This window comes from Cryptotermes secundus, unplaced genomic scaffold, assembly GCF_002891405.2.
Source record: "Cryptotermes secundus unplaced genomic scaffold, Csec_1.0 scaffold2323, whole genome shotgun sequence".
Lineage (NCBI taxonomy): Eukaryota > Metazoa > Arthropoda > Insecta > Blattodea > Kalotermitidae > Cryptotermes > Cryptotermes secundus.
Window position 1 is genome coordinate 66,146 of NW_019743693.1, and position 26,327 is coordinate 92,472.

At 39.4% G+C, this 26,327-nt stretch overlaps 1 protein-coding gene and 1 non-coding gene across 2 annotated transcripts in view; one reads left to right on the plus strand and one right to left on the minus strand.

Moving 5' to 3' along the window:
- Positions 1-24,984, minus strand: part of LOC111874321 (leucine-rich repeat-containing protein 15) — a 40,443-nt gene extending 15,459 nt beyond the window's left edge. The window contains exons 1-6 of the mRNA XM_023869714.2: positions 24,891-24,984; positions 13,986-14,261; positions 2,945-3,095; positions 2,652-2,723; positions 1,337-1,408; positions 214-285 (exon numbers count right to left, since the gene is read on the minus strand). Coding sequence (XP_023725482.1) covers positions 214-285; positions 1,337-1,408; positions 2,652-2,723; positions 2,945-3,095; positions 13,986-14,208 — 590 coding nt within the window. The 5' untranslated portion in view covers positions 14,209-14,261; positions 24,891-24,984. The remainder of the gene's footprint in view (positions 1-213; positions 286-1,336; positions 1,409-2,651; positions 2,724-2,944; positions 3,096-13,985; positions 14,262-24,890) is intronic.
- On the plus strand, positions 9,275-9,364 carry Trnai-uau. Its single transcript is given in 2 exon segments — positions 9,275-9,312; positions 9,329-9,364. It is a non-coding gene; the product is annotated as a tRNA-Ile (tRNA).
- Positions 24,985-26,327: the final 1,343 nt, after the last annotated feature.

Sequence of the window (26,327 nt, forward strand, 5' to 3'; positions counted from 1 at the left end):
TATCAACAAAGGAGAAATGAACAATTAAGAAAGCTGGTGTTTTAAATTTTAAACTACATGCAGTGTAACAGCTATGGCCAAAACATGTAGTGTAGAAGAAAAGAAGACAAAAGAACTTCAATAAATTGTTGCACTTAGGATGGAGTTTGTGTCATACATTAAAAATGTATATAATTAGAAGGTCGTCAGAACTTGTATGTACACTTCACTTACATAGTTTCCAGATTGACTAACTTTTCCAACAACTGTTGAGGAATGTCAACCAACCGGTTCCTATGTAACCGCCTGCAAACAAAATAATAAACATCTGCTTTGAATTTTATTTTTATGTATTTTTTTGCATTTTTGAAGTTAATGAAAAATTTACTGTTATTGATAATGTGTTATTTTTTGTCAGTATATGTAAGCATAGCATGGTGATTACTTTGTACAATATAACATTCTCCATGTTAAAATGTTTCGTCTATGATAACAAGAAATTCTGAACTAAAGTTATGATGTCTATTTTCCTTGAAATGCTCATGCAATATACAAAGGTGCATTCACACATAGTTTTTGTTTTCAGCTCATATGTGTATCAGCAAACAATTGTGGCATACAGCAAACTTGTTAATGGCTGAAAACAGCACATTGTGAAATGCACTGTATGTTTCAACCTTCTTATTAAAGACTAAGAGCCAGAATATAGAATATGTTTTCAGAAAGAAGTGCACTATATATACGTATACACACACACACACACACATGTGTATGTGTATACACATTTATCAAGTAATAAGCAATTAATGCACGTGGGATAGATGCTGAGAAGCTTCATAAAGCTTACAAAACTGGTCACTGAGTTTTCAAAGAAAGTAAATGGTTATTTATTTTTGGAACTTCACCAGGAAAATCGAAGTTGTGAATATGGAAGGATAACTGTCCATCAGAAGAGCCAATTTTGAACCTGCTGTACATTTTCACAATTTATTTCCCTTGAAAGAATCAATCCTAAAACTCAGTCTGAGCTTATTTTACACTTCATTGTTTAGATAACATACACTGCCATAATGAGTGATAAAAAATAATGCCTGAGATGATTAATTTGGCATTACAGTAAATATGCCTGCAAATATAATATGGAATATTTACATATTCCAATATGTATGCTTATGAAAATATTGCTCAAGACTTACTATTCCAAAGACTAAGAATAAGAATTGGGTTGGGCCTGTTCAAGATTAAATATTCATTTTATTAATATGTGAGGTAAATAGCTGGTCAGCTGAGTGAAATGACTAAAATACTCATCCATGCAGATGGATTAGGAACTTGTGAACAGTATATGGCCACTCACAAATGCTGAAGAGTGTCCAGAGAATTAAAAATTGGTTCAGGCAGGTAATCAATCTGGTTGTCAAACAGATCTCTGAAACAGGTAAATGTAAATAAGAAGTTTAAGATATGTATTACAATATGGTTAACGAAATTTATGTTTAAAATTATGGAATACACCATTTCTGTGGGGTGTAATTAACTGTCTCTTGGTAGCAAACCCCAAAGATTTAATGCTGCTAACACTACAGTTAATTTGTTAAGCCAAGTTCATGCCTCCCCTGTTTCTTAAGATTCAGTTTCTCCCTTGAGGGCAGAGGGATATATTTACATATAGTATATGGATAATAGCATAATATTTTAGAATTTATGTTGTCAGTGTATTATGGTCATTGCAACATAGGAATGTAATGCATCCTGGCATAGAGTCCTGGAACAGTTGGACAAAACAATTAAATAAAGGATACCATTAATCCTTACTTTACACATCATTATTGATTTGTGTAGAACAGGTAAGCAGTTGATAGTTGGGAGGGCATATGATGGATTTGAAAGCCTCTAATTTTTCTGGATAATGAAAAGGTACCCTATATCTAAGCCTCTTCAAACTACTTGATAATATGATAAGTTTTCTGGTATTATTAAAATGTCAGTCCATTTAGTGGTTGGTCAAAAACTCGCTATAGAACAGTACAAGGGTTGTAACATACGGTATTACTCTGAATATATGACCCCCTCAAATTTAAGACACATCCAGTCATTCAATGTGGGTTAAAAAACATAGAAAGGTGTACATTCCTTGAATTTAAGATGCACCTCAATTTTTCAACAGGAAAATATGTGTACAAGCGTTTCTTATATTTAAATTAATACAGTATAATGGAGAAAGAATAAAGTTGTGTGACATTTTAAGGAGAAAGATTGCAGAGGGACTTGCAAGACCTAGACATAAGGGTATTATTAAAACAGACTTTAAAACAACTTGTGATAACCTGTGTTTGTGCAACTGAATGAAGGTGTCTGCCCAGTAACTTGACTTTATTGATGTAATATGAAACTTTGATTCCCTAATATCAGAGAGGTATTTGGTATTAAAGGGAAAACATTTTTAATATTCACATTCATCATAGCATGTCAGTGACAGATTTTTACTAACTGGAAACTTACTTCTTATAGCATACATTACTTGTTATTTCATGATAAAATTAAACATTATGGACATTATTAAATAATGCTCTATATCAAAACTTAAAAAATTATACCAGAAATGAGAACTATTCTGCTGTGTGTACTGGTGGTTTAGCCATGTATTTTTATGACAGACTGCTTTTACTTACAGTTCAGAGAGAAGTGTCAGACCCTGAAATGTGTCCCTGTGGAGAGTGGTTAAGAAATTGATCCCCAGGTCTCTGTAATGAAATAAGATACCATAACAGTGCAATAGAATCTGTAAATGATTTTCTAGCTTTTGTAAATTTGTTCACAACATGCTTGCTTAGAAGGCAGGGAGTTTTTTTAGGGGAAGTTAATTGTTCAAAAAAGGACAAATGTACACCTTGAGATAAAATGTTGGGACACCCAAGGTACTGATGGAGAAAAGTCTGAATGTCTAATCTGCATATGTGCTCACATGACTCTGACATCCTTTGGTACCACTTGGTCAGTAGGAAGTTCTCCTAACTCTTGACGCCAACAGCTTAGGGTCATTGTCTCTGGGCGACAATGACAAGTGCCTTCAGAGCACCGGAACCATCGGTCTTCCATATCCATAACAGACCACGCTGTAATAAGCAGCCCTTCATTAAGCAGTGTAACACGTTAATGCTGAATGGTCTGTAAACTTGCAAGCAACACTGGAAGAATAAGGGATACAGTACATCTATTACAAGCAGCACACCGTTTCTCAGTGACCCTGTGAGGAGAAGATACAATTTTCTTTAGAGCTGATTCATATTTTTAGTGTATTTCATGGCAAATGTAGTAGGATTTATGAACTAACTAACTCCATGAAGCTGAGCTGTCCTTGAGAAGCCACCACTTGTTCAGCTACTCAAGAATTTCCCAACATTTTACGGAACCCGAAGGTTCATTACTGTGTTCTCAAGATCCCTCCATTGGTCCCTCAAGATCCCTCCATTGGTCCCAGTCTTAATCCAGATTTATCCATTCCATACTACCCCATTCTATTTCTCTGAGATCCATTTTAATATTATCATCCCATATACACGTATGTCTAGGTCTTTCTAGTATTCTTTTTTATTCTGGTTTTTCCACCAAAATCCTATATACATTTCTCTTCACCTACATGCGTTCTACATGTCCTGCTCATCTCTTCCTCCTTGAATTGATCATTATAACTATACTTGGTGAAGAGTACAAGTTATGGAGCTCCTCATCATGCGATTTTCTAGAACTTCCTGTCATTTTGTCCTCTTCGGTCCAAATATTCTGCTCAACACTCTGTTCTCAAACACCCTCAGTCTGTGTTCCTCCCTTAATGTCAGAGACCAAATTTCACACTCATACAAAACCACAGGCATCATTATAATTTTGTATATACCAATTTATATGTTTCTAGACAGCAGACGAGGAGGCAAAAGATTTCGAACTGAATAGTGGCAAGCATTAATTGAATTCAATCTGCTCTTTCGGTTGTTATAAGTACATCAAGATAAGATGAACTTTTATCGCCACAGTTCAGCTGCCGCTGTCATGTAAGTTTTTATTTGTTCTGACTTCACTTTTATTTCATTTCATTCTAACAAATTAAATAAGTAAGGTTATTACTAGAGTAAATAATTCCCTATCTCTGAATTTGTATAAAATCATTAATAAAATTATTAGAGTCATATAATATTTCTAAGATTCTAGAGGTGTATATTCCATATCTTAAACCATAGAAAGGGAGAACTTGCTCTCCCCTTGCCAATCGCCTATGCAATCTATGTTTGATGTAACTGTCTTTAAAACAAATGCCAAGGAGGAGCTCCACTACTAACAAAAAATCACCTGCGTGTCGCCCTGAACCGTCATGGATCGACTAAAGCCCTGGGAAAAGTAACATGAAATACAACGGGAGTGTCGCCCCCAGTCCGTTTCTGTTCATCATATCTGTCATATCATTGTATACATGTATAAAATTATGTGTTCATCGCTAATGGCAACATGGAATGAAAAGAAGCACCCGCAGTGGTGTAGCACCATTCATTCTCGGAATGAATACAAGTTTTCAGGCCAGACTATGAGACCTGCTAAAGTACGCTGTAACATTTTCCTTGCGATTATTACAAGCATCTTCACTCACCTCTCAGCGCACAAAGTTAATAAAAATTTATTGTGTACAGAAAAATCCGACTGGTTGTCTATATTCACGTCTCTCTGAAAACAACATGATTCATCAGTTGAAGCAACTGACAGAATCATAGCATAATTTTCCTAATAAGGTTGGATGTAACCAGAGATGGTATTGTGACATGACACCGTAAAGCCGGAATAGTGAAGACAGAATAGACATTCATTGCTAGACAACGACTCGGTAAACAAATTCCTGCTGCAACGAATACGCAAACAACAATCGAATAACTTCCGTTGCTACGCAACGGCGCTGTAACCACGCCTTACTATCGTTATAGAGGCTGTGTTTTCTGCATGGTCCTTGCAAAGTTGTTATAAAGAAATAGTGTAGTGGGGTTCCGAGACGCCAGCCTGCCAGGATATGAACTTGGGAACAGAAATTGAATTGAGTCGAGTCTTAGGAATTGGCAGTTGCAGAATAATGGCAAGAAAGGAATTAGGCTATGAAAAGAAAACTTCGTGTGTAATTTAAAGTGACAGTGAGACTGTTATAAATCCTTTGCCAGGATACGACTATTGAAGACTGAGAAATCTATTGTGTGTGTAACGGCAAACTGTAAAGTATATAGATCAGCGTTAGTGCTGTATTTCCAGTAGACCCGAGCTGTGTGAGTAAGGAGTCAATAAATTCAACCATTCAAGTCTATAGTCACCCCTACAGGTGACAATATTTATTTCTGTCCACTTCTAAGTTTAAGAGGAAAATTATGTTAAAAACACGTAATCTATATATAAACAAAGGCAGGAATAGACAGATAGGCAGATAGATAGATGGAAAATAATACTGAAGCATGCGTTTCATTGTTTTAAATCTGTGAACGACGAGCTCAAGGTTTGTGCTCATAGAAGTTACCCAAAACTGGACAGATTTAGTTTACAAATCACGAAAGACTCTGTACAAGTAATGTATCTGTGTCAAGTCATTGTGAACACTGTAGCTCGTGCTACACCACTCCGGTAGTTATAAGGATATCACGCTACAGACCCATGTTTCTCAATTGGTGAACGAGTCCCACTGGTGGTATTTAAGGGTCGACTGAATGGGTTTTGTGGTGTAGAAAATAAGAAATTCCATTACTGATTAACGTAACACAAGGATGATATAATTGTAAAAATACAATTCTTGGAAAAAGATAATATTTTTTTTTTACCGCGATGGGACCAGTTACTGCACAAATTCTATTATTAATCCTAGAATCATCAGCAGTAATTGTCTTTGTTGTACACTATAGCTGCTATGATATTATGCTTTGTACTCATGATTGCTCACAGCTTATTGAAGCCAGACATTTAATCTTTATGGGAATTATCGCAGATGTTTTCTTTTCTTTACTGAAAAAAAAAAAGATTTCTTAAATGGAATATCTCCGTCGTCTCAGTAGACCTCTCCGATTAAAGCTGAAGCCTCTATTGATTTAGTTTAATTGATTTTCGCAAAGATGTCTTTTTTCCTATTAATACGATGCAATATAAAGAAGCTGAAGTGTTTTAGAAATCATGGCGTCCAATATTACAAAGGTTACGGTCGGCCTGTTGAGAGACATTGTGGCGGAAATCGGATTTAGTACAAGTAGGCAGTGTTTCCCCCTAACCCAGGAGTGTGGAATATTAAACAGGGAGTTCGATTCTTTGTTGCAGTCCGTCTTAACACAACATAACGGTCAAGGTCAACATTACCTTAGCTACACGTTTCGGCTTTCAAAGCCATCATCAGGCAGAACACATGATTACTATATTCACAGACTATTGGACTGCAATTTCATTGCGACAGTGAAGCTCTATACTTGATAACTGTTACATTGTAAAATACAAGGTATAAAAATACAATGAATTATAAATTATTATAAAACGAAAGTTATGGAATAAAATATTGTTAAAAATCCTTCATGTGATATTGCATATCATTAAGTCAGTTGTTGCCATGTTGTTGTTATATTCCAGCGGACATGTAGTGGTATATTCAAGACTTGTCTACATATAGTAAACTGCTTGGAGGCCGGTGATATGTCCCCTGGAATATAACAACATTGCAACAATTGTACAACGGAAGTACTTGGAGAAAACTTGCCCCAGTGCCACTTTGTTCACCACAAATCCCATATGACTTTACCTGAGATCGAACCCGGGCAGCGGTGGTGGCAAGTCGGCGGACGGCCTTTGTCGCTTTGCTTCCTCTTCAGCCATTACGAGGAAGGGGATTTGTTTCTCCAAAACATCTCTGCCCTGTGTCATGGTGTGTACTTAATTTATTTGTCTCAGGATAGGAACTTTTGATGGCTCTTGTGAACAAGGGATTGAACCTTTGAGTTTCATAAAACTCGGGAAATTTCTCGACGAGTTGTATGAGGGTCAGCTTCTCAAGAAGGATCCTGCTTCAGGGAGACCGTGCCATACTTCAGGCGGTTAGTCGCCGGCTTTCCATTGCGACGGCTAGAGTTCTAGTCCGGATCAGGTCATATGGGTTTTGTGGTGTACAAAGTGGCATTTGGGTAGGTTTTCTCCAAGTACTATCTTTTCCCCTGCCAATTCTCATTCCACCTATTGTTCCACACTCATTATCATCTATCATCCGGGGCTGGTGGGTGACGTACAAAGTGGGCTCAATCTCACCCCAACCCAAGGTTTATCCGTTCTCGAAATGACTCCCAAGGATTAAGCCACATTCTTCACAAACGGCCCTCCTGTTCAGAAGCTGAAACAGGCTAATGAACTAATAAGGAATCAATACAAATTTACTTTCTCCCTCAGAAAGCAAGAAGAACGTAAACTGTGTTGGCTAGAGATTGTGTATAAGGTTTTCATGAACGCTATTCCAGAGATGCGTTGTAGTAGCATAACCGTTACATCTGATGAGGAGGAAATGCCGCTGTCAGTATGCGGGCTACATTGGCTTCATATTCAGTTAATGTATTGATTTGAATTGTTTGATGTTTTGACAGTTGCGAATAAGCAATAAAGTTGAATCTACCATAAAAGCCGCAAGCAATCAATCGAACAATATTTGTATTCAAACCAAAACTGCCGCTGTGCTGTGCCGGAGTAACGAAAGCGATAGGAGACTCTTGCACTTATTCGTACTGCTTACGAAATGAGGGCTATGTATGTCGGCCGTATTATGTCTGACAATTAAATGATCGATTGAGATGTGACGCCGTGTATTCCTGTAGTTGTTTACTGACGAGATGGCAATTTTACAAGCCTGTTCCCTATTTTTATTACCCATGTAAAGGACATTGAGGAAGAAAGGGGAAGGAGGACAAACGAAAAGGACGGGGAAGGAATTCGGGAGAAACGGGACTTCCTGTTGAATCTTCAACGAGCATTCCATCCATCTATTCCTGTTGCTCCCACTTGGAACACAGGACATCCGTTAAACGTTTCGTTTCACTTCAGTTTCTTAATCGTAGACAATCGGTAGGACTCCTTGGACGGGCGATGCGCCCGGCGCAAGGCCACTACCGACACAAGATAAACACATATAGAAATACGTTCCTTGAGTGGGATTCTAACCCACAATCCCAGTGTTCGAGCGAGCGAAGACAGTTTATGCCTTAGACCGTGGGGCCCCTGACTGGCTCCGCGTGCATTATATTAGTATAATAAGAAAGGAAGCTCAGTTTAAAGCATTCGAGACCTGAACAGCACAAAATTTAACTTTCTGTTTAATTGTTGGAGATGTACATTTTAAAAGTTTAACGACATTCATTCTTGGGTCTCGTTAAGGAAAGAACAGATTAGCGGTGTTTGGGCGAAGGGTGCCTGAAAGATTATTCTGCTATAGGCGAAGATTCTGTTATTAATCTCGTTACACTTGATTGTCTTAACTGCGTTCATGTATCAAGCAGTGTAACGGGTCAAGATGCCTCTTAAAATGTTGGGAGCCTAATATTAAGTGGATTTTAAAGAAGATTTGGGGGTACGCGAACTGGATTAATGTGGCTTAGGATAGGGCCCATTGGCTGGCTCTTGTGAACACAGTAATGAACTATTAAGTTCCCTAAAGAGCAGGGAATTTCTTGAGTAGCCGTGTGACTATTTCTTGTTTCCTTGGCACTACAGCCTCAGTGGGCCTAGGCCTACCTCCATGAACCGTGTGACTATTAGCATTTCGTAAATATCAAATCAAACAGGATGAGATGGGGGTCGGCTAGCACGCATAGGGCTGATGGGAAATGCAGCTCTCTTATTAGGAAGACTTAACCTGGATACGTGGGCTATTGGCTTAAGAAGTGAAGTCTGAGGTGTAAAACGGGCTGAAATGGCTCAGGATTCGGTTCAGTGGCCGTCTGTTATGAACGTCGCAGTTCACCGTCCGATTCATAACAGATCTAATATTTCTTGACCAACAGAACACATATCAGTGTCTTAAGAAAGACTTTTTTATATGGAGTTTATGTTCAAAAATAAGCAGGAAAAACGCATACACGTCAAATAGCTAGCGATATCCATTGCTGTTTGTTACCCGTGCTTCTTTGTCTGCCAGGAACCGTGTCCCACTGTATTTATTGTTCAGACAATGAGCACGGTTGCATTACAGCTTCTTTGGCGGGAATGCATTTCACATCAAAAACGAACGTCCAAAGACATAAGAATGGTGACTTCAAGAGCTCCAGTGGCGCAATTGGTTAGCGCACGGTACTTATATGACAGTACTTGAGCAATGCCGGGGTTGTGAGTTCGAGCCTCACCTGGAGCATTTTTTAAAATTGATTTATTTCTTGTCAACTACTCCATATTAAAGTCAGAATTTTAATTATTCGAGACAGTTGTTGTTAAGATAGTTTTTGTATGCAATTATTTGCAAATCGATGAGAAATGAACGTAATGTTTATACATTTTTATTAAGCTACTCATCAAGCAAGTCGACTAAAGTGACAACGCTTGTATTCATGAGGCTCTCGGTTCGAATCTTGGCTGCCGGGATAATATCTTAAAATTAGGAAAGAACCCAACTTCCCTGGAATAAATTATTTGCTGTGGTCCAATCTTTCAACGCTGCGTGCTCTGTTACCGACTCGCATGTGAATACATTTCAAATAAATAAACAAATAAAGCTACACGTGTCTCAGAAGACTTTGGCAGCAAACAAATTCGTATAAGGAGAACAGGCATTCCTCCATATGCGGACAGCTACAGACGTGCCGCTACTGAGGTACTTATTCACCCGATAATTTCTAGTATATTTGGAGAAAATGGATCGTCAATTGAAATTTCCATTATATTGAATTAAGTTAATAACGTTTTGGCAAATTCTAAATTTATTTATATTCCATTTTGGGCGATCTTTCTAACTGCATGGAGATGAACCATGTTTTTGAAGAAGATAGTAGCTCAGATAGTAAATAATTTTCACTAATATTCATTACCGTGTTTAAAGAACACACAAGTAGATTCTAACCTGACCCTACCTTTAAGATCTCTGATAATATTGTGCAGTATAGACAGTTGCTGTGTCTGACTCTGTAAACAGCGACCGTTTCTGGTCAAAGGCTTGGTAAACACGTTCCCATCGCTAGGCAACAGTTGTGACGCAACAATAGAAAGCTGTGTTTCCTATGTGGTCTGTGCCGAGATGTTGTAAGCAAAAGAAGTAAACTGGCAACGCGTACTATCAGCAAGACTAAGTATAATTGAAATCGAAGTCAAACGAATACATAAACACACAAAAATGTAATGTTTTAGCACCAGTTATTTATTAATTTGTGGCTATATTTTTGTATTCCACAACTTTCTTCAGCTTACCAGTAAATTATTTATTATTTATTAAATCATACTTAACTATTGCCATTGATTAAAGAGTTTCGAAGAACAGGAAGTGAGAACCACACGAGGAGGAGGTCCATAAGTTGCGCTTCCCGTCATACACCGGGGCCCAGAGCGCAGGATGATTGGACATTGATTTCAGCGTAGGCAAATTCCTGAGATAGCGCTGCTCCACTTGCCGAGATAAATTCCACTGAGGGGCCGGAACTGCTAGCACACATTGTTTATTCTTTCGTTAGTTATTAACCAGATATAGTAATTAATATTTTACTCACCACCATAGAAGATGTTCAAAATGTCTGCCCTCTGCTGTGAGATATGTCTGAGTTTTTTAAACAGTTTTCGGGAAACTTGTTGCAATTCAAGTTGCTGAATGTTATAAATTGCTTCAAGAATATTCTGTTTTAGAGCCTTCAGGTCATTGGGGTTGTTGGCATATACAACACTTTTATATTTTCCCCATAAATACAAATCACAGGGGTTTAGAAGTAGGGATCTATGGGGCCATAAACCCTTGCTAATAATCCTCTCCTCCTCACGTAGTTCCCCAGACACCACGTAGTGCTCAGATAGTTTCCTTAGCTGTGCGTGGAGTCGTCCCGTCCTGCATAAAATAACCGAATGTTTCCTCTGCAGGTGCCAAATTAACGAAAAATGCATCGAGTATTTCATAATGTATTGTTGAGCATCATGAGCTCCTTCATAAAATGTCAGTCCAATGATACGGTTTGCGCTAATCGCAAGCCATATGCCGATCTTTTGGTCGTAAAGAGGAAGTTGAATTAGTGCATGAGGATTTTCACTACTCCGTTACCTATTGTTTTGTGAGAGATTAAAATAAGCCTCATCTGTCAAAAATATCAGTGTAGGATCAGTAAGTTCCTCATGCACATGACTGATAAACCACTTACAAAACCTCACTCCTTTTTTGTATAATCCTCAGGTTTAATTTCAGGAGCAACGATAATTTTATGCGGACGAACATGCAACAGTTGAGCTGCTGTCCACGCACTGCTTACCGAAACACCATTTTGTTGTGCTAATCGCCGCAAAGATTTTCGAGAATTTTCTAATCGATGACCGATGTCTCAGTTAAAACACGATTTCCTTTTAACGGCTTTTTATCAATTAAAAAAACGTGGGTACGAACTTTCTTCACTTATTTGGGAATTGTATCTCCAGATGAACGCGGTCTAAGGCATGCACTGTTTTCGCTCGCTCGGAAGCCGGGATCATGGGTTCGAATCCCACTCAGGGCATGGATGTTTGTATGCGTTTTTCTGTGTTTGTGTACAGGTAGAGGCCTTGCGACGAGCTGATCACTCGCCCAAGGAGTCCTACCGTATATGTTAGATCTAGAAAAACCGAAGTGAACGGAGAAAGTTCATGGAGGTAGGCCTAGGCCAACTGGGGCTGTAGTGTCAAAGAAAAAAAATCTCCATATGAACATCTTCTTTCGGAAAATTTTCTTCTACACGATTTGGATGAAATTCATTTTTTCACATAATAATAATAAATGAAAACTCTTTGTTCTAAATTGTATCTCACAAAAAGCCATGAAGACACAGAACAGAACACTATACAAAGAAACTTCGTAACACTTGGCGATGTAACACAGACTGACACAGTGATCAGGCGATTACCGAGTGAATGACCAGTTTACCGCATGCTCCCGCAGTGTGTGTGGAGACCACGTACTAAGAAGTTCCATCGATATCTGATAAGCCTGCACAATGAACAAGGTATACTAGCAGGATGATCAGGTAAGGATAAGATGGGAGAGGCATGTGTTATGCATGAAAATAATGAGAAGTGCACACAAAATTTTGGTGGGAAGAACAGAAGGGAAGAGACCACTTGGGACGTCTAGACATAAATGGTGTGTAAGGAAAAGGTAAAGTTATCCTTGTGCGTAATTAAACATCATTCTGTGAAGAGATGTGGGGAAGAGGATTTGTAGCTCCGTGCGTTCTTAATCGTGACAGCAGGTTGAGTTGAATGGTCAGTTTCAAACCCCGCTCACGTAACCCCCGGGAAATCCCCCCCCCGTATGTACTTGATAGGACGTAGGAGGCCAGAGCTGTTCTGGTCGCTGTCGAGAAAATGAAAGCTTCTATCTTCTGCCGAGAGTCGAACCCCGCTTACCCGGTTGTCCAGCCAGTATTCCGGCTTTTTCTTTTTCTTTTAAAAACCCAATTTCAAGAAATACCAGATATTAATACGAACAATTAAAATTAACTTATAAAACACAATTTGTCCGGAATACAGTAGTATAATCAGCAGAAATATTCTAAAATGGATTAATTTTTAATGAAATTTTCTTGGAAAATAGGCTACCTTCCACTGGAAAAATCCGATGTATGTAGATCGAAGTGACGAGGGTGGCGTGGAGGAACCTAATTAACATATTTGGTCCGAAGAAAGACGCCATTTTTTTTGCTAGTGGTGTGGGACTAAGTCCCTTGGATTGCAGCCACTTCTGGACTATTGTACCAGCCCCAGATGATAGGTGAGTGTGATTATGGAGCAATTGGTGGAATGAAGATTGGCAGGTGAAACCGAAGCACTCTGAGAAAACCTGCCCCAGCGCCACTTTTTCCACCACAAATCCCACTTGACTAGACCCGGGATCCAACCCGGGCCGCCGTGGTGGGAAGCCAGCGACTAACCGCTTGAGCTATGGCGCGGCCAAAACACCATATTAGTACTGACACAGCTGTGCTTCAGCCGAGGTTCTACCCGGTACTTCCTGAACCAAGCAAGACGTATTGCAGTTGTTCAGAGAGAAAAGAAGGGAGGACTCAGAATGGTGCTTATGAACATACAGGTAGCATGTGGCGGTATGAACTCTGCAGAACTGACTCAAGACTGGGGCATTTGCGAGCATACGTATTCGTTCGCAGCGCTGGACGTTGTGTTGTACAATCGAAATTACCTTGTGTTATGCACGGAATAAGAAGAAATCATCAAAGACGTAGTTACATACCTGGGTGTTCTAGAGTCATTTCAGTGTAGGCACGAAAGAATAAAAAATGGTCATTAGTATTACTACATATCTGGCTATTCCAGAGTTACTTCAATACAAGCGCGAAAGGACGAGAGGTCGTTGCAAGTATTACTGTGATCCAGAGTTAATTTGCTGTATGCACTAAAAGGAAATGGGGCACGCGGTAGCATAGTTGGTTGAGGCACTATGCTACAAGCCGGAAGGTCTCAGTTTCGATACCCGATGAGGTCATTTGATTTTTTCAATTTAACTAATTCTTCTAGCCGCACTATGGCCTTGTGGTCGACTCAGCCTTTACTACAGAGCAAGAAATCGTAACAGATATTGTTTAACTCCTGGTTGTTCAATAATTACTCGTATTTCAGTGTATGAAAGAATAACAAGAAATCGTAACAAATGTTGCTAAAACCTGGCTGTTCTAGACCTATTTCAATGTAAGCAATAAAGTACAAGAAATCGCTGAAGATGTTACTACATTCCTGGCTGCGATTGAGATATTCCAACATATGAGTGCAGTAACAAGAACTTGTGATATGTTTCCACATACTTGGCTGTTCTATGGACCTCATGCGCCGTTCCAATTGGGCTAGTCTGATCTCCAATGATTCACCATGGGTTGGCTCTGCATTTGCACTAGAGTACTTGGAGATTTCGTTTTTCATCTCTTGAAGGGCTTCGCAAGGGCTCATGTGGCAGGTACCAGCACAGACAGAAAACTGGATTGCTAGGAAGAGGATCACCATGGAGGAGTGCAGTCTCGTGGGATCCATGACCTCGTCAGCGTCGTTCTTCTGCGCTTCTTCAGTTGCAGCTTGTTTTTTCTCTAAAATGTGTAAGGGTGAAAAATGAAGTCAGTTTGTCTACCGATGTACGATGATTAACTTAATTAAGTAACTCTCATTCCTAAAATACCTTATGGAAATGAAAATTGTGCTCATTTGTCAGGATGAGTTTTCTGAAATATCTTGATCAGCTGAGCGACTGTTGGCTTCTCAGAAATGACTCTAGTTCATTGAACAATTTGGTTAAGACATTTTAATTCCTAAACGGTCTCATAGATAAAATTTCTTTATTTCGTATTTTCAGTCAACACAGCGATCTATGAAAGTATACAAATGACCTATTTACATTGAGGACGTGTATCTATGACACAATATGTTTACATCCCTAATGGGTCATCATCAGGTGCCAATTTTGTGTCAAGTTCTATATTTATAGTCAATATGGATCCATATTTTCGGCCTCATAGGAGTGAAAGTTAGTTTTACTTTCCAACTTGATTTTTCTGAATTTTTTGTACGAGTTACTGTTGTAAAATTTCCTAAGCCGAATTTATTAATATTTTCAGTATTAATTACGGTTTGCAAACTTTCGTAAGTTCGAGTTACTGGAACTTCTTGTAAGAATTATGTTTTTATAAGATGTGTTAGTTGAATTTACTGAAATATCTTATGCGAGTAATTGCTTGTTAAAATTCTGTAAGTTATGATTTATTGAATTTCTTGTACGGACTTCTCTGAAAGCACCTGAAGCAGAAAATGGGGGCAGAAGAAGGAGTACTCGTACCATTTGATTTTTCAGTGCCCACTTTTGCCTAACATGGAATAAACATCTTGACTATGCATGGTTATAGCCGATAGTTGTCACGATGGCCTCATGCAGGCTTCTATTGGCTTCAGTATTATGGGCAGGAATTTTGGTTTGGACACAACGAGAACAGGGATCCACAACGGATCCATTAATATTTGGGAGAACCGAAGTTTCCCCCCCCCCAAGTCAATACAAATGTCAATTACAAAACTGTAAGCATATGACCGGAAGTAAGTAACTTCTTGTCTAAACTAAGTGTTATTTTAAGGCCTATGCTTAGTGTAAGTGGTATGTAATGTGTAGTTACTTTTAGAATGAAAATGTAATTACTAGTTAATTAGAAGCAACAGACCCACACTTCTAAATACATTAATTGCAAACCAAATGCACCAGGCTTCCACAGAACCGGAAAGGGAAATAACAGATATGCACAGGAGTTTGGAAGCAATTAAGACTGAAACTTGAAATGTATAATAAAGTGACAATCTCAGAGTTTACCATTGTAATCTAAGTTAACCGTAGTAATAAATTGCCTAAGTTGAACAGCGCAACCCATTGCTTTAATTCAACAGTACAATGAATTATCTGAGCTAAACAGTGCAATCACTCTTCTAAGTTAGGAATCAGAAACCAGAGGCTCGCAGGCCTGTTTCAGCCTTCGTAAATTACTATTATTATTCAACTAGCGACATCTTTTAGTTTAATAATTGTAAGAATAATACATAACTATTTCACATACCGGTACAGCAATGAAATTAATCGTCCTGTAAAGAGAAAATTCTAAACTAAGTTTGGACTTTGTAGTAAGTTATACGTGCTTAACAAAGAACTTGTTATAACTTAGACTATTAGCATCCGACTTAGCAGGATGAGGACCGGATTCGATCCTGCGACTCTCCACGTGTGATTTATTGGAATAAACTTGCAACATGACACAGGCTTCTTAAGGGTAGTTCGGGTGTGACCCTGCTAAAAAGGACCGATGCATTGACGTTCATTTCTCATTCATAACTTACCCTGACGTAGGCCTGCAGCAGGCCTTACCTGCCAGCGTAGTATCTGCCTTCATCAGTGATTCTCACCTGATCCCGTATTTACCAGGTTCTTGAATGAGGAACAAAGTTTGGTTTTAAGATTTTGAATATTACTGACCAAACTAAAAGTTTATCTTTGTTCTTATTCTATGGGAATGAACGTGAAATGTGAGTAGAGAAAGGTTTGAAGGAAATTATGGAGTGTTTTGCTGGACTGTTTATCAGTTTGTTCTCTGAACTGATCCGTGTTAATGCCATAAATTGTGGACTAAATAAGTAACTAAGAAATCAACCAATGACGTAATCAGGCAAGTAAATAACACCGCAGTGCCCTAAGTTTAACATTGCTATTACCAATTCCTGCCTTTGTACCCGAGCCTGAGGCATTTCTATCCACCCCTTATTCTCTGTATTCTCTCTATTCCCTCTCTTCTCTTTCGGTCTTCGAAGGGATTTCTATACCAAAATGCTTCATGCATTTCTAGTATTCTCCATCCTAGTAACATGCCCAGTCCGTCATAAGTGCATGTATCCGGAAACAGTGGCTCTCTCTATGGGCTGGTTCAAACTGAGTAGGGCTTCTACCTGAGGACGGAGAATGATTCCTGTTTCCGATATATCGTTTTAGTAATAAATTGGACTAAGGGTGATGTCCAGAAAAACAGTCCGTATATATATATCACTATTTGAAAAAAAAGGGCTGCGAATAAAGTAACATTATGTAGGTCCAGCAGTTTATTTTTCAACATATTTTGGTAAACATTTTCTAAAAGTTTCTTAAGCCTGATTATGGTATACGTGAGTACATTCAAGTCCATATTCTCTAAACGACCTATTACAAAGAGCGAAACTGCTCGTTCACCCTTGAAATATCGTCATGTAATGTAGGAAAATGGCGTGTCACACAGTAGGTATTTCAATAAATGACATCTAACGAAGACCTGCGTAAAAATTGGAAGTACTTTTAATAGATATTCATAGTCATGATTACTAGTTCCCCTTCTGTCCGCAGATGGCAGTACAGATCTCTTCTCTTTCAACACCTCAATAAATTTACATTTTAAAGTTGACATAAGCTCTAGTGGAGTTACACGATCTCTCTTAAAGTTTCCTTCATAGTGAGAAAAACCATGTGAAAGGAACTGCATTCCAATTCGAAAAAAGAAAACTTGATTTAAACCTTTTAATGCAAAGCATTTGACAGGCGTTTTAGAGGCTACATTTTAAAAATAATAACATCTATTTGGAGACACTGTCTTAGCACGTGCACCCCGGAGGGTTAGCCTATTTTTCTAACTCAGCGAGTTGTAACACTCACACAGATCGGTCTTATCTGACTCATCAACTTTTGTGATGAACCAGTCCTCTCTTCATTTCTACGGTTTAGTTGTCCTCAAATTCCAAATGGAAGACACAGACTTCAGTTGGAGGGGTGTCTATCACAAGGTGTGCTGAATAACCAGTCTTCGACTGCCGAAAAATGTTTTCCTCTTCGTCACCAGGTCAAACCATTTGTGGGGGGCCATCAAGACTCATTTCCAATAGTTGTCGGGGATCTTCCTGCAGGAGCGGCTGGAGCGTGAAGCATCAACATTGCTACCCCATGCGCCTTTATGGCATGGTGTTTAGAACAGGGTCAACTTACCGTAGAGATACCTATGTTAATGCATTTCGCTGCTTTCTGCTTTGTGACCTGCACAACGCTGTTCATTATCACAGTACAGCTAATTACAACACAAGTTTTTAAAATTAGATTGTATCCATCACTTTCCCCATATGTTTCGACATTCACAATGCCATCTTCAGGGGTACATACTTAGTAATGCAAAAGAAACTGACTCAGGATGTTTCTCATAATCGTACCTAATGTGATATGACGATTGAAAGTCGGAATAGTGGGTCAAGAGAAGTCGCTCATTGCTAGTCAACAGCCGGTAAGCACGTTTTCATTTCAACTAAAACACATTCTCGCGTCAGCAACACCCAGGCGGTCATTAGGCACCAGCCTTCTTGACATGTCACTCAACAATAGAAGAATTCTTGGAAGCGGTGTTTTCTATGTTGTCTGCGCCGGGGTTATATAATGAGGAGTGAGCGAGGGTGGAAGCGGGTTCATATACCTCCACCGTAGCCCTGCGAGTCGTAGGAGGCGAGGGTATAACTGAGCCACCCTGCCCCGGGGGATATAAATACGGGGACCTGGCCCTTCAGGTCGGGGGAGTCTCGAATCTGAAACAGTAAAATGTGATCATGATTCCTGCGGGATTCTGACCTGAGAATGACTGCACTGACTAGGGCCAGCAGCAATTGTATACAATTTACCCACCCTCTGGTCAGAGAGGATGTTACATAAGGTCTATAACCGTTAGTGTTCAGTTAAAAGAATACTGGTCGTAAGTCTCAAGGAGCTTGTCGCCAAGAGGAACTGATTGGCGGTAAACAGCCAGTTGTGCAGTAATTCTGACTCTGGCTCTGTGAGTGAGTGAGTGAGAGTTAGGGACAGCATAGTCACTCCCCAGAAGAGGGGAAGTGACCAGTAATCGTAAGACTCCTTTTCTCCTCGAAGGGGATGCCCCATTTTGAAACACGTAGAAATCTGGAAGGAACGAAAATATGGTCATGGTTCCAGACGGGTACCGAAACGAAGAATGACTGTGCTGGCGAGGGCCAGCAGCCATTTACTGTACTGGACTGGACTGACAAAAGCCAAGCCTATTTATAACAGACAAAGACATCCTCTCGCAGGAGATGATGCTGCAAGAGGGGTAGGACCGTACGGGCTCAATTGCAAAAAAAAAAAAAAACACTGACCTTTATCCTCAAGACGAACTTATTTTGCTGTAAACTTGCAGTCGTAAAGTAACACTGATTCTGACTCTAAATTTTTGTGTACGTTCTTGAAAAATAACCTGTCAGTTTCTCTGGTATTGCTACGTATGTATATAAGCCTAAGGATGATATTGTAAATGTCGGACATTGATGAGTTTAATCTGATTTCAAGAACTTATGTTGTGATTGACTGTACTATGATAGAAATAAAGTTATATTTTATATTCAGGATCTTGTATAATGGCAGATCTTGGTATTAACAATGTTGAAGTTACGGCATTTGTTACCGGAATAGTAATTAGCATCAAAATCCTTGGCCGGAAAGTTCAGATATCATTTTACAGTTATAAACAACATTCTAAAAGCTCAGGACTACGCCATAATGAGGCATAGAAGTTTTAAGTAACTCTTTACTGTGATCGTTTCAAAACAAAGTACGAGTAAAATAAAATATAAATTAATTTAAAAACGCCAAAACTATTATATTCGTGTAGATTGTCTGACGACAGTGTATGTTCTGCAGCGGGCGATGGTGACATTGATTTTAAAGACAAAACTTCGTGACCTGCTCGTGTTTTAAGAATCCATCTCGACTTTAGGTCGATCCCTGTGGCCGCGCGGTCCTCATATTTTCAGTGGACAGTTGCTAGCTTCTGTTTTCAGCATACCATGGCAACAAAAATTGGAACACAAACAAACAAATAAACAAGCTAACTAACAAACGAAATATCTAACTCCATGGGGCTGAGCCTCTCTTCAGAAGCCGCCGGTTGCTAACCTAGTCAAGAATTTTCCATTATTTTATGGAACCTGAAGGTTTATTACCGTGTTCACAAGAGCACTCCACTGGTGTCTCTCCTAACCCACATGAATCCAGTCCATACCACTCTATCCTATTTCTCTATGATCCATTTTAATATTATCCTCCCATCTATGTATAGATGTTTCGAGTTATTTCTTTCATTACGGCATTCCCTTCGAAACCATACATGCATTCTTCTTCCCGCCCTCGTGTGCTAAATTCTTTGTCCCATCCTCCTTGGCCTGATCATTCTAATTATATTTGGCGAAGAATACAAATTATAAATTCCTCATTACGAAAGTCGTCTATTTGTCTACCTGCCTATCTATCTATCTATCTATCTATCTATCTATCTATCTATCTATCTATCTATCTATCTATCTCTATCTGTCTTTCTCCCTACCTACCTACCTATATCTCTACCTACCTATCTATCTATCTATCTATCTATCTATCTATCTAATCTATCTCTCTCTCTCTCTCTATCTATCTATCTATCTACATATATTCCTACTTATCTATCTCTAGTCGGTTCGTTGGACCTTAGTCGCTTTTCCAGTCTCTCAATCCTATACACAGTCGATAAGGCTCCTTGGACGGCGGATCAGCCAGTTGTAATGTCGCTACCTACACACAAAACAACATAAAAACAGAATAAACACAGACAAATGTCCGTGCCTTGAGTGGGATTCGATCCCACGATCCCATCTTTCGAGCGAGTGAAGACAGTTCAAGCCTTAGGCCGCTTGGCCAAGGTGGTTGGCGCAATTGCCCTGCTGCCTGTATAAGCACCTTTTGAGCAGGTAAACTTTTGGATGAAAACTCCTGTTCTTCATCTACACGTAAGTGTCCCATGTGGCGCCCCTAGGAATCGCCATGCATAGGTAGCACACTTTAATGCCAACCTTCAAGAAATTAATAATACATACATATCCGTAAATAATGCTCATGCTGATGTTAGCGCAACTTCGAAGATGTTTTGGACAGAATTTAGTGGAGGACTTGTTGAATGCAGGGCATATCTTCCTTAAATATTCCCACTGAAGGTATGACGTACCGTCAAACATGTATTAGATAGAAAATAACTCTGAAACAACCATAGTTAGCAACCTGCTTGAAAGTTCTCTCACAGAGATTACGAAGGCTTACTATGGCCTGAAAATTAATGTGTAACCAGACCAAGCCATAATGACAGTGTGAGTCCTTGCAGAGAACTTACATTCCACACGATTAAACACATCTATAAAGCATAGTGACAATGCTTCTGCGTGTTTTAAGCACGTTTACTAAAATCTTTGTTCACTGTTCTTGACCCAAAATATCCACTTCTGAAAGCAGGAGCTAAAATCGATCTACAATTTCGAAATTCCTGTCTCAATAGCTTCCTTAAATCCATTAATTTTCCACATCACGATGGTACCTACATGTGTCGCCTGTTTTATTATTTAAAAATTTATGCTTTTGAGCATGCTTATGGGTTTCATGTATTACGAAGAATATAAGGCGATACTTAAACAATAATATTAAGGATTGTTTTTGTAATGGAGATACCGTTTGTCTTCTGTGAGCTAGCAACTAAAATTTAAATATTATCACGTATGTGGGTGACTAAAGACGGGGTTCGGATTGGTAATTGGATTTCTTAACAACTTACAGGTTGTAACTACAAATATTTATTATACTATTGCTGCTTTACACTATATACGATCACTTCACACTAATCTTCTCAGTCTATCTGCACTAATCCTCACGGATTTATAACGCAGGAAGTATAGAAGTCTCACTAAATCACACACTTCCCGATATCACTGTGCTACAGCACACAAAAAGTCTTAAAATCACAAGTTAAATCTTCACAGGCTGACTTCTTGTATTCTTCTTCAGCTAAGAACCTCCCGTGGCTATCTCCTACAGAGAACTGACTCGTCCCTGAACCGAACGAATTCTGTCACGTATGTAGCCGAGAAACAGATACCCATCACAGGAAACAAATGTCACGTGACCACCACCCACCGCTGCGTGACGTCACCGCGGACACGAGAAAAACGACCTCCTCTATTGTTGCGAGTTGGACCTTGTTGACAGAACTGTTGCCTGGCAACGCGTTGATCAAATCCGTTTCCATATTATTTAGATAAATTTCAGGTTTCAAATGATTAAGTCTTTACAAGCACCTACAAAATCTAGGATAATATCTCCACCACAAAATGTATATACTATCAATTTCCTTTATTCATATAAAAAAAACTCCGTAGTTTGAGTCCGCAAGCGAACTATACCGACCGAGCGACCGCCGCTTGTCGGCGAAGTTAGTGCCAAATTTAGCGGATAGACGGTGTCGCGTGATGAGTGCAACGAATCCCCAAAGCCGTTAACTTCGATATTCTAGACCGGCACAAAAATATCCCCCCGCTGCAAATAGCACACACACACACACACACACACACACAAACACACACACGCACATGACACTGTAAAATATAGGATATATTTCTCACTTTTTATAACTCTACGGAGCAGAGTCTTCCTGAGAAGTTAATAATACCCAAATGGCAATTACCTTGTTCAGAAATTCCAAACATTGGACTCTATTATGAGTCGTTTGAATTCAGTCCATACTCTCGCACTTTATTGTTGTCACGTATAGGGGTTTGGACTGTTGAATGGATTTATTGACCACTTATACACACGACTCGGAAGTACAAGTAACTACAGCGACGTCTCTGATCTCCACAATTCACAGATCACCAGAGCACCGGCTAAGCCTTTTCCAATCTACTGTGTGTTCACAAGCCGTTCCCTGGCAACGGCTTCGAATGGTGGAGATTCTTCAGCTCCACACTCTCAAGATCGATCTTCACATGCTTCCATGCAGAATTTTTGCTAATTATCGATTCAATTTAGCGCCGTCTCTCTTCAGCCTCCCTTGCAAAGCTCAACTGAACTAGTTGCCCCAGTTCGATTTGTTTCAACACTTTGGTACGGCCCATGTAGGCAACATCTATTTCCCTCGTTGCGTGCGTAACAATTTGCAGCGGGAACGTGTTTACCTGCTCGTTGCTCAGAAGTGAGTCTGTGTAACCACCCAGTTCACGATCGTTGCATAGCAACGGCTCTACATGCTACATTCCTTTAAGATCCGTTTTAATACTACAAGCCTATGTAATATTCCGAATTCAAAATATTTTATTCCCTTAAGTTTTTCGGCTACACTATATATGCAGTTCTAATCTTCCCATGCATGCTACATTCAATTCATTCCAATGTGAGAAGAGCCACTTTTTAACAGAATGATATCTCAGATCTGAAATCACGAATCTTGAAATTCTCCGACTTCAAGAAAGCAGTCTTCTGGGATTTGGCGCCGTGTATATGTGGTGTTAACCCCACATATACACGGCGCCAAATCCCAGAAGACTGCTTTCTTCATAGTCACCGCCGTGAAAGCCTCAAATCTTACATCTCCTACTTCAGTTTTCCGAATGAACTGCCTACGCAGAAGCTACAGGATAATTAATTCACTGCACACGTTTACGTCGAGAACCAGCTCTTCCCTCAAGATCACGGTAACTGCTAATAATTTTACTTAAATTGATCTAATCAATTTTCTTCATAGAGCTGGGATCATTTTCAGAAACTAACACTCGCATAACTGGACAAGAAATTAGTCGCATTTTATGGAATTCGGACGTTAGTTTTCGAATTTACAAGACGCATGTCTTGATCCATACTCTGAGCAAGGTGATTCCATGTCACATTGGCCTGTTTTCTCGACATGTAAAGTAAAGGAATGTTGTTAAGACCGTAACCTCTTTGATAACACAAGAAATAATACGACTTTTATTATACCAAAAGCGATGTAGTGACTGAGATATCGCTCGGCGCTAATTTTTTTTTACTTGTCAACAGTATATTAACTATAATAATTTAAGTAAGATATAGATTGAAGCACGCATTATTAAAATATATTTAAAAAACACCAGTGACAATATACATTCCTTTCCAGGTTTGTTCATAAAGTAAACTGCACTGAAACCATGAAAATGTATATTCGTTTCGATAGGCTTATGAATTTTCTTTGTCCAGTGTTTTGTTACTTACGGCCGTGTCATTGCAGAGAGATCGCTTGATGCATTAAATGCTTTCCACGATACGAACAGTGAGGGACATAAACGCAGGTGACATTCAGCACTCCAAAGCAGGTGTTATCTGTCGCATAGCAACAAGACGAAATCCAGGAATAGCGAAAACAGGGCGAAAGGATTTCATGCAGGTCTAACAGTATGAAGTTTATGTTACTAATCGATACATTTGGTTCAGGCGATATTCGAGAGGCGGCCGTTTAGAATCTCGACCGGGATACCGAATAATCTGAGATTAATCATGGTTCTCCTCAGATGCTCCAGGCGATTGCTGGAACAGCACCGTAAAATAGGCCACGACAGCTTCCAGATCTTTTCAAACTCTCGGAATTCTACAATCCTCTCATACAACTCGACGATAAATAATCGCTGGAGTCGATACAGCGTTGTTAAATATCCTATGGTCCATGAATCTCTATGTTATCTGTCTTAGTTCCTCGTTTGTGTTCACACCACGATATAAAACGACAGTTCATTCCAGTACGCTACTTTTGCATAACATAAGTAATGCATTATTTGCATATGATCGAGCTCTCTTTTAACCTACTTTCCTTCCATAAGATAAGAATTAACTTGTGAATTCACAATTTTGTCTTCGTAATCCTCCATTTTAGCTCATAAATCATTTGACCAGTTTTCATGAAACGCAGTAAGAATATTATACCATTGGAGGCTCCCTTCTCAGCTTCATAAGTTTGTGATTTCCTGCAATCAATAATAACAGTATGGCGAACGCGCGAACTTGTGATGTGACAACGACACTAGCGCCACTTGATTTAGGGTACAAATATGTTGTCTAGTAAGAGAACTTCAGGAAGTGTAAATTTGTCATTGCAAACTCTTGTGTAACCCACCCAACAACATATGTGATAATTTTCTTTCAGTTTCGATTTGAACGGCGTAACTAAGGAACAGTTTAAGCTGTACATGTGAATTCTTGCATGGAGATAGATCGTAACATGTCTGTAAATCATGTATGAAATATTGTTTATGAGCCATTAATTAGCTACAAACATGACAACAACAAATTTAACATAGGCAAAACCTGTACTTACGCAAATATTTCTTCACGGATGTAGAAAAAAAGCAATAATCTAGCAACAAATTTGTACAACTAGAAATCAATGTAATAGAATTGTGTGAGTTCTGTTCAGACCTGCTTGTTAATAAGACGCCTTGAGGACAGTGGGATATCTGCTAGAGTGTACCCGACTGTAACTCCCTGTAAAGAAGCCTTTATCGAAACTATGACTGCGAATTCAGAGATAAATTGCAACCTCATCCCCTTAAGGAACAGACATGTTGATGATTAACGGCATCCTCATTAAAGGTTGTGACGCAACGTCTTCACGGGGCGCGGCCTGTTCTCTGACCTGTCGCTCAGGAAGGCTTACGGAGGTCGACTGTTTGCAATTAGAATTGTTATAGCATCAGGTTGGCGCGTGATGTAGTGAAGAAATGAGTGTATGTTGGCAGACTATGTGTAGCGGCCATGCACCATAGACCTGGTTCTGCTAATGCAATGTTAGTTACTTCTTCTTCTTCCCTTCCTCCTCCTGCGCCATCATCATCATCTCCTCCTTCTTCTTCTGCCATTTCGAGGGCTGAGTCTTGATCCTTTTCGAGATTAAAGGAACTGTTATGCCCGTCCGATATTCCTTCAGACTTCAGAGTGTCGTACAAAATATTAATGAATATTATTATCGCTTTATTTTCCTTCAGATATTAGAGTGGGTTGTTTAATTTCAATGACATATTTTACCGAATTAATTACAAATACTGTGACGGGATATGACCATTTGCTAGGCAACGGCTAGGTAAACGCTGCCTAAAAGCCGGGATAATAGCAGAAGCTGAAGTCATTCTTGCTAGTTAACGGCTAAGTAAATACTTGTATCCTCGGCAATGAATATTAACGAAGGTATTCCCGTGAGAACACAAAATAACAGAGGAATTGTACGACATGGCGACTTCTGTCCCGACCGCCTGGCAGTTATGAAAGGCAGTTCATTCGTGCATTCGAGAGTAGTGGAAATTCAGAGTGAGAGATCAGTCCGAGTTTAGTCAGAGATTCTTCATGTAGGTTCATTAGGCAGACGTCGTTCAGGAGTTCAACGTGTTAGCTGTTATAATTAACTGTAATTATAAAGAAGTGCCAATAAATCCAACCATAAAATCCAGAACCCGTTATTAATAGACGCGCAAACCTCCCACACGTGAAAATATCTCCAACGGTTATTCTTGAAGACTGAAAAAAAAATGCACACGCGACACCTTCCAAGCATTCTTGCCCGTTGGATATTGTTGCAAATATCTTCTTTCAGATATAGGGGCTTCAGACACTCGTGTAGAGCCTGCGGCACAACACCAGTTGCTGACAGCATTACTGCCATTGTCATTGCTACTGTAACAAAGAGGAACTCTGTGATTTGTAGCTACAGGACTCCTAGAATTGTTACGATATTGAAATGAAAGTAGCTGTGCTGGACTGA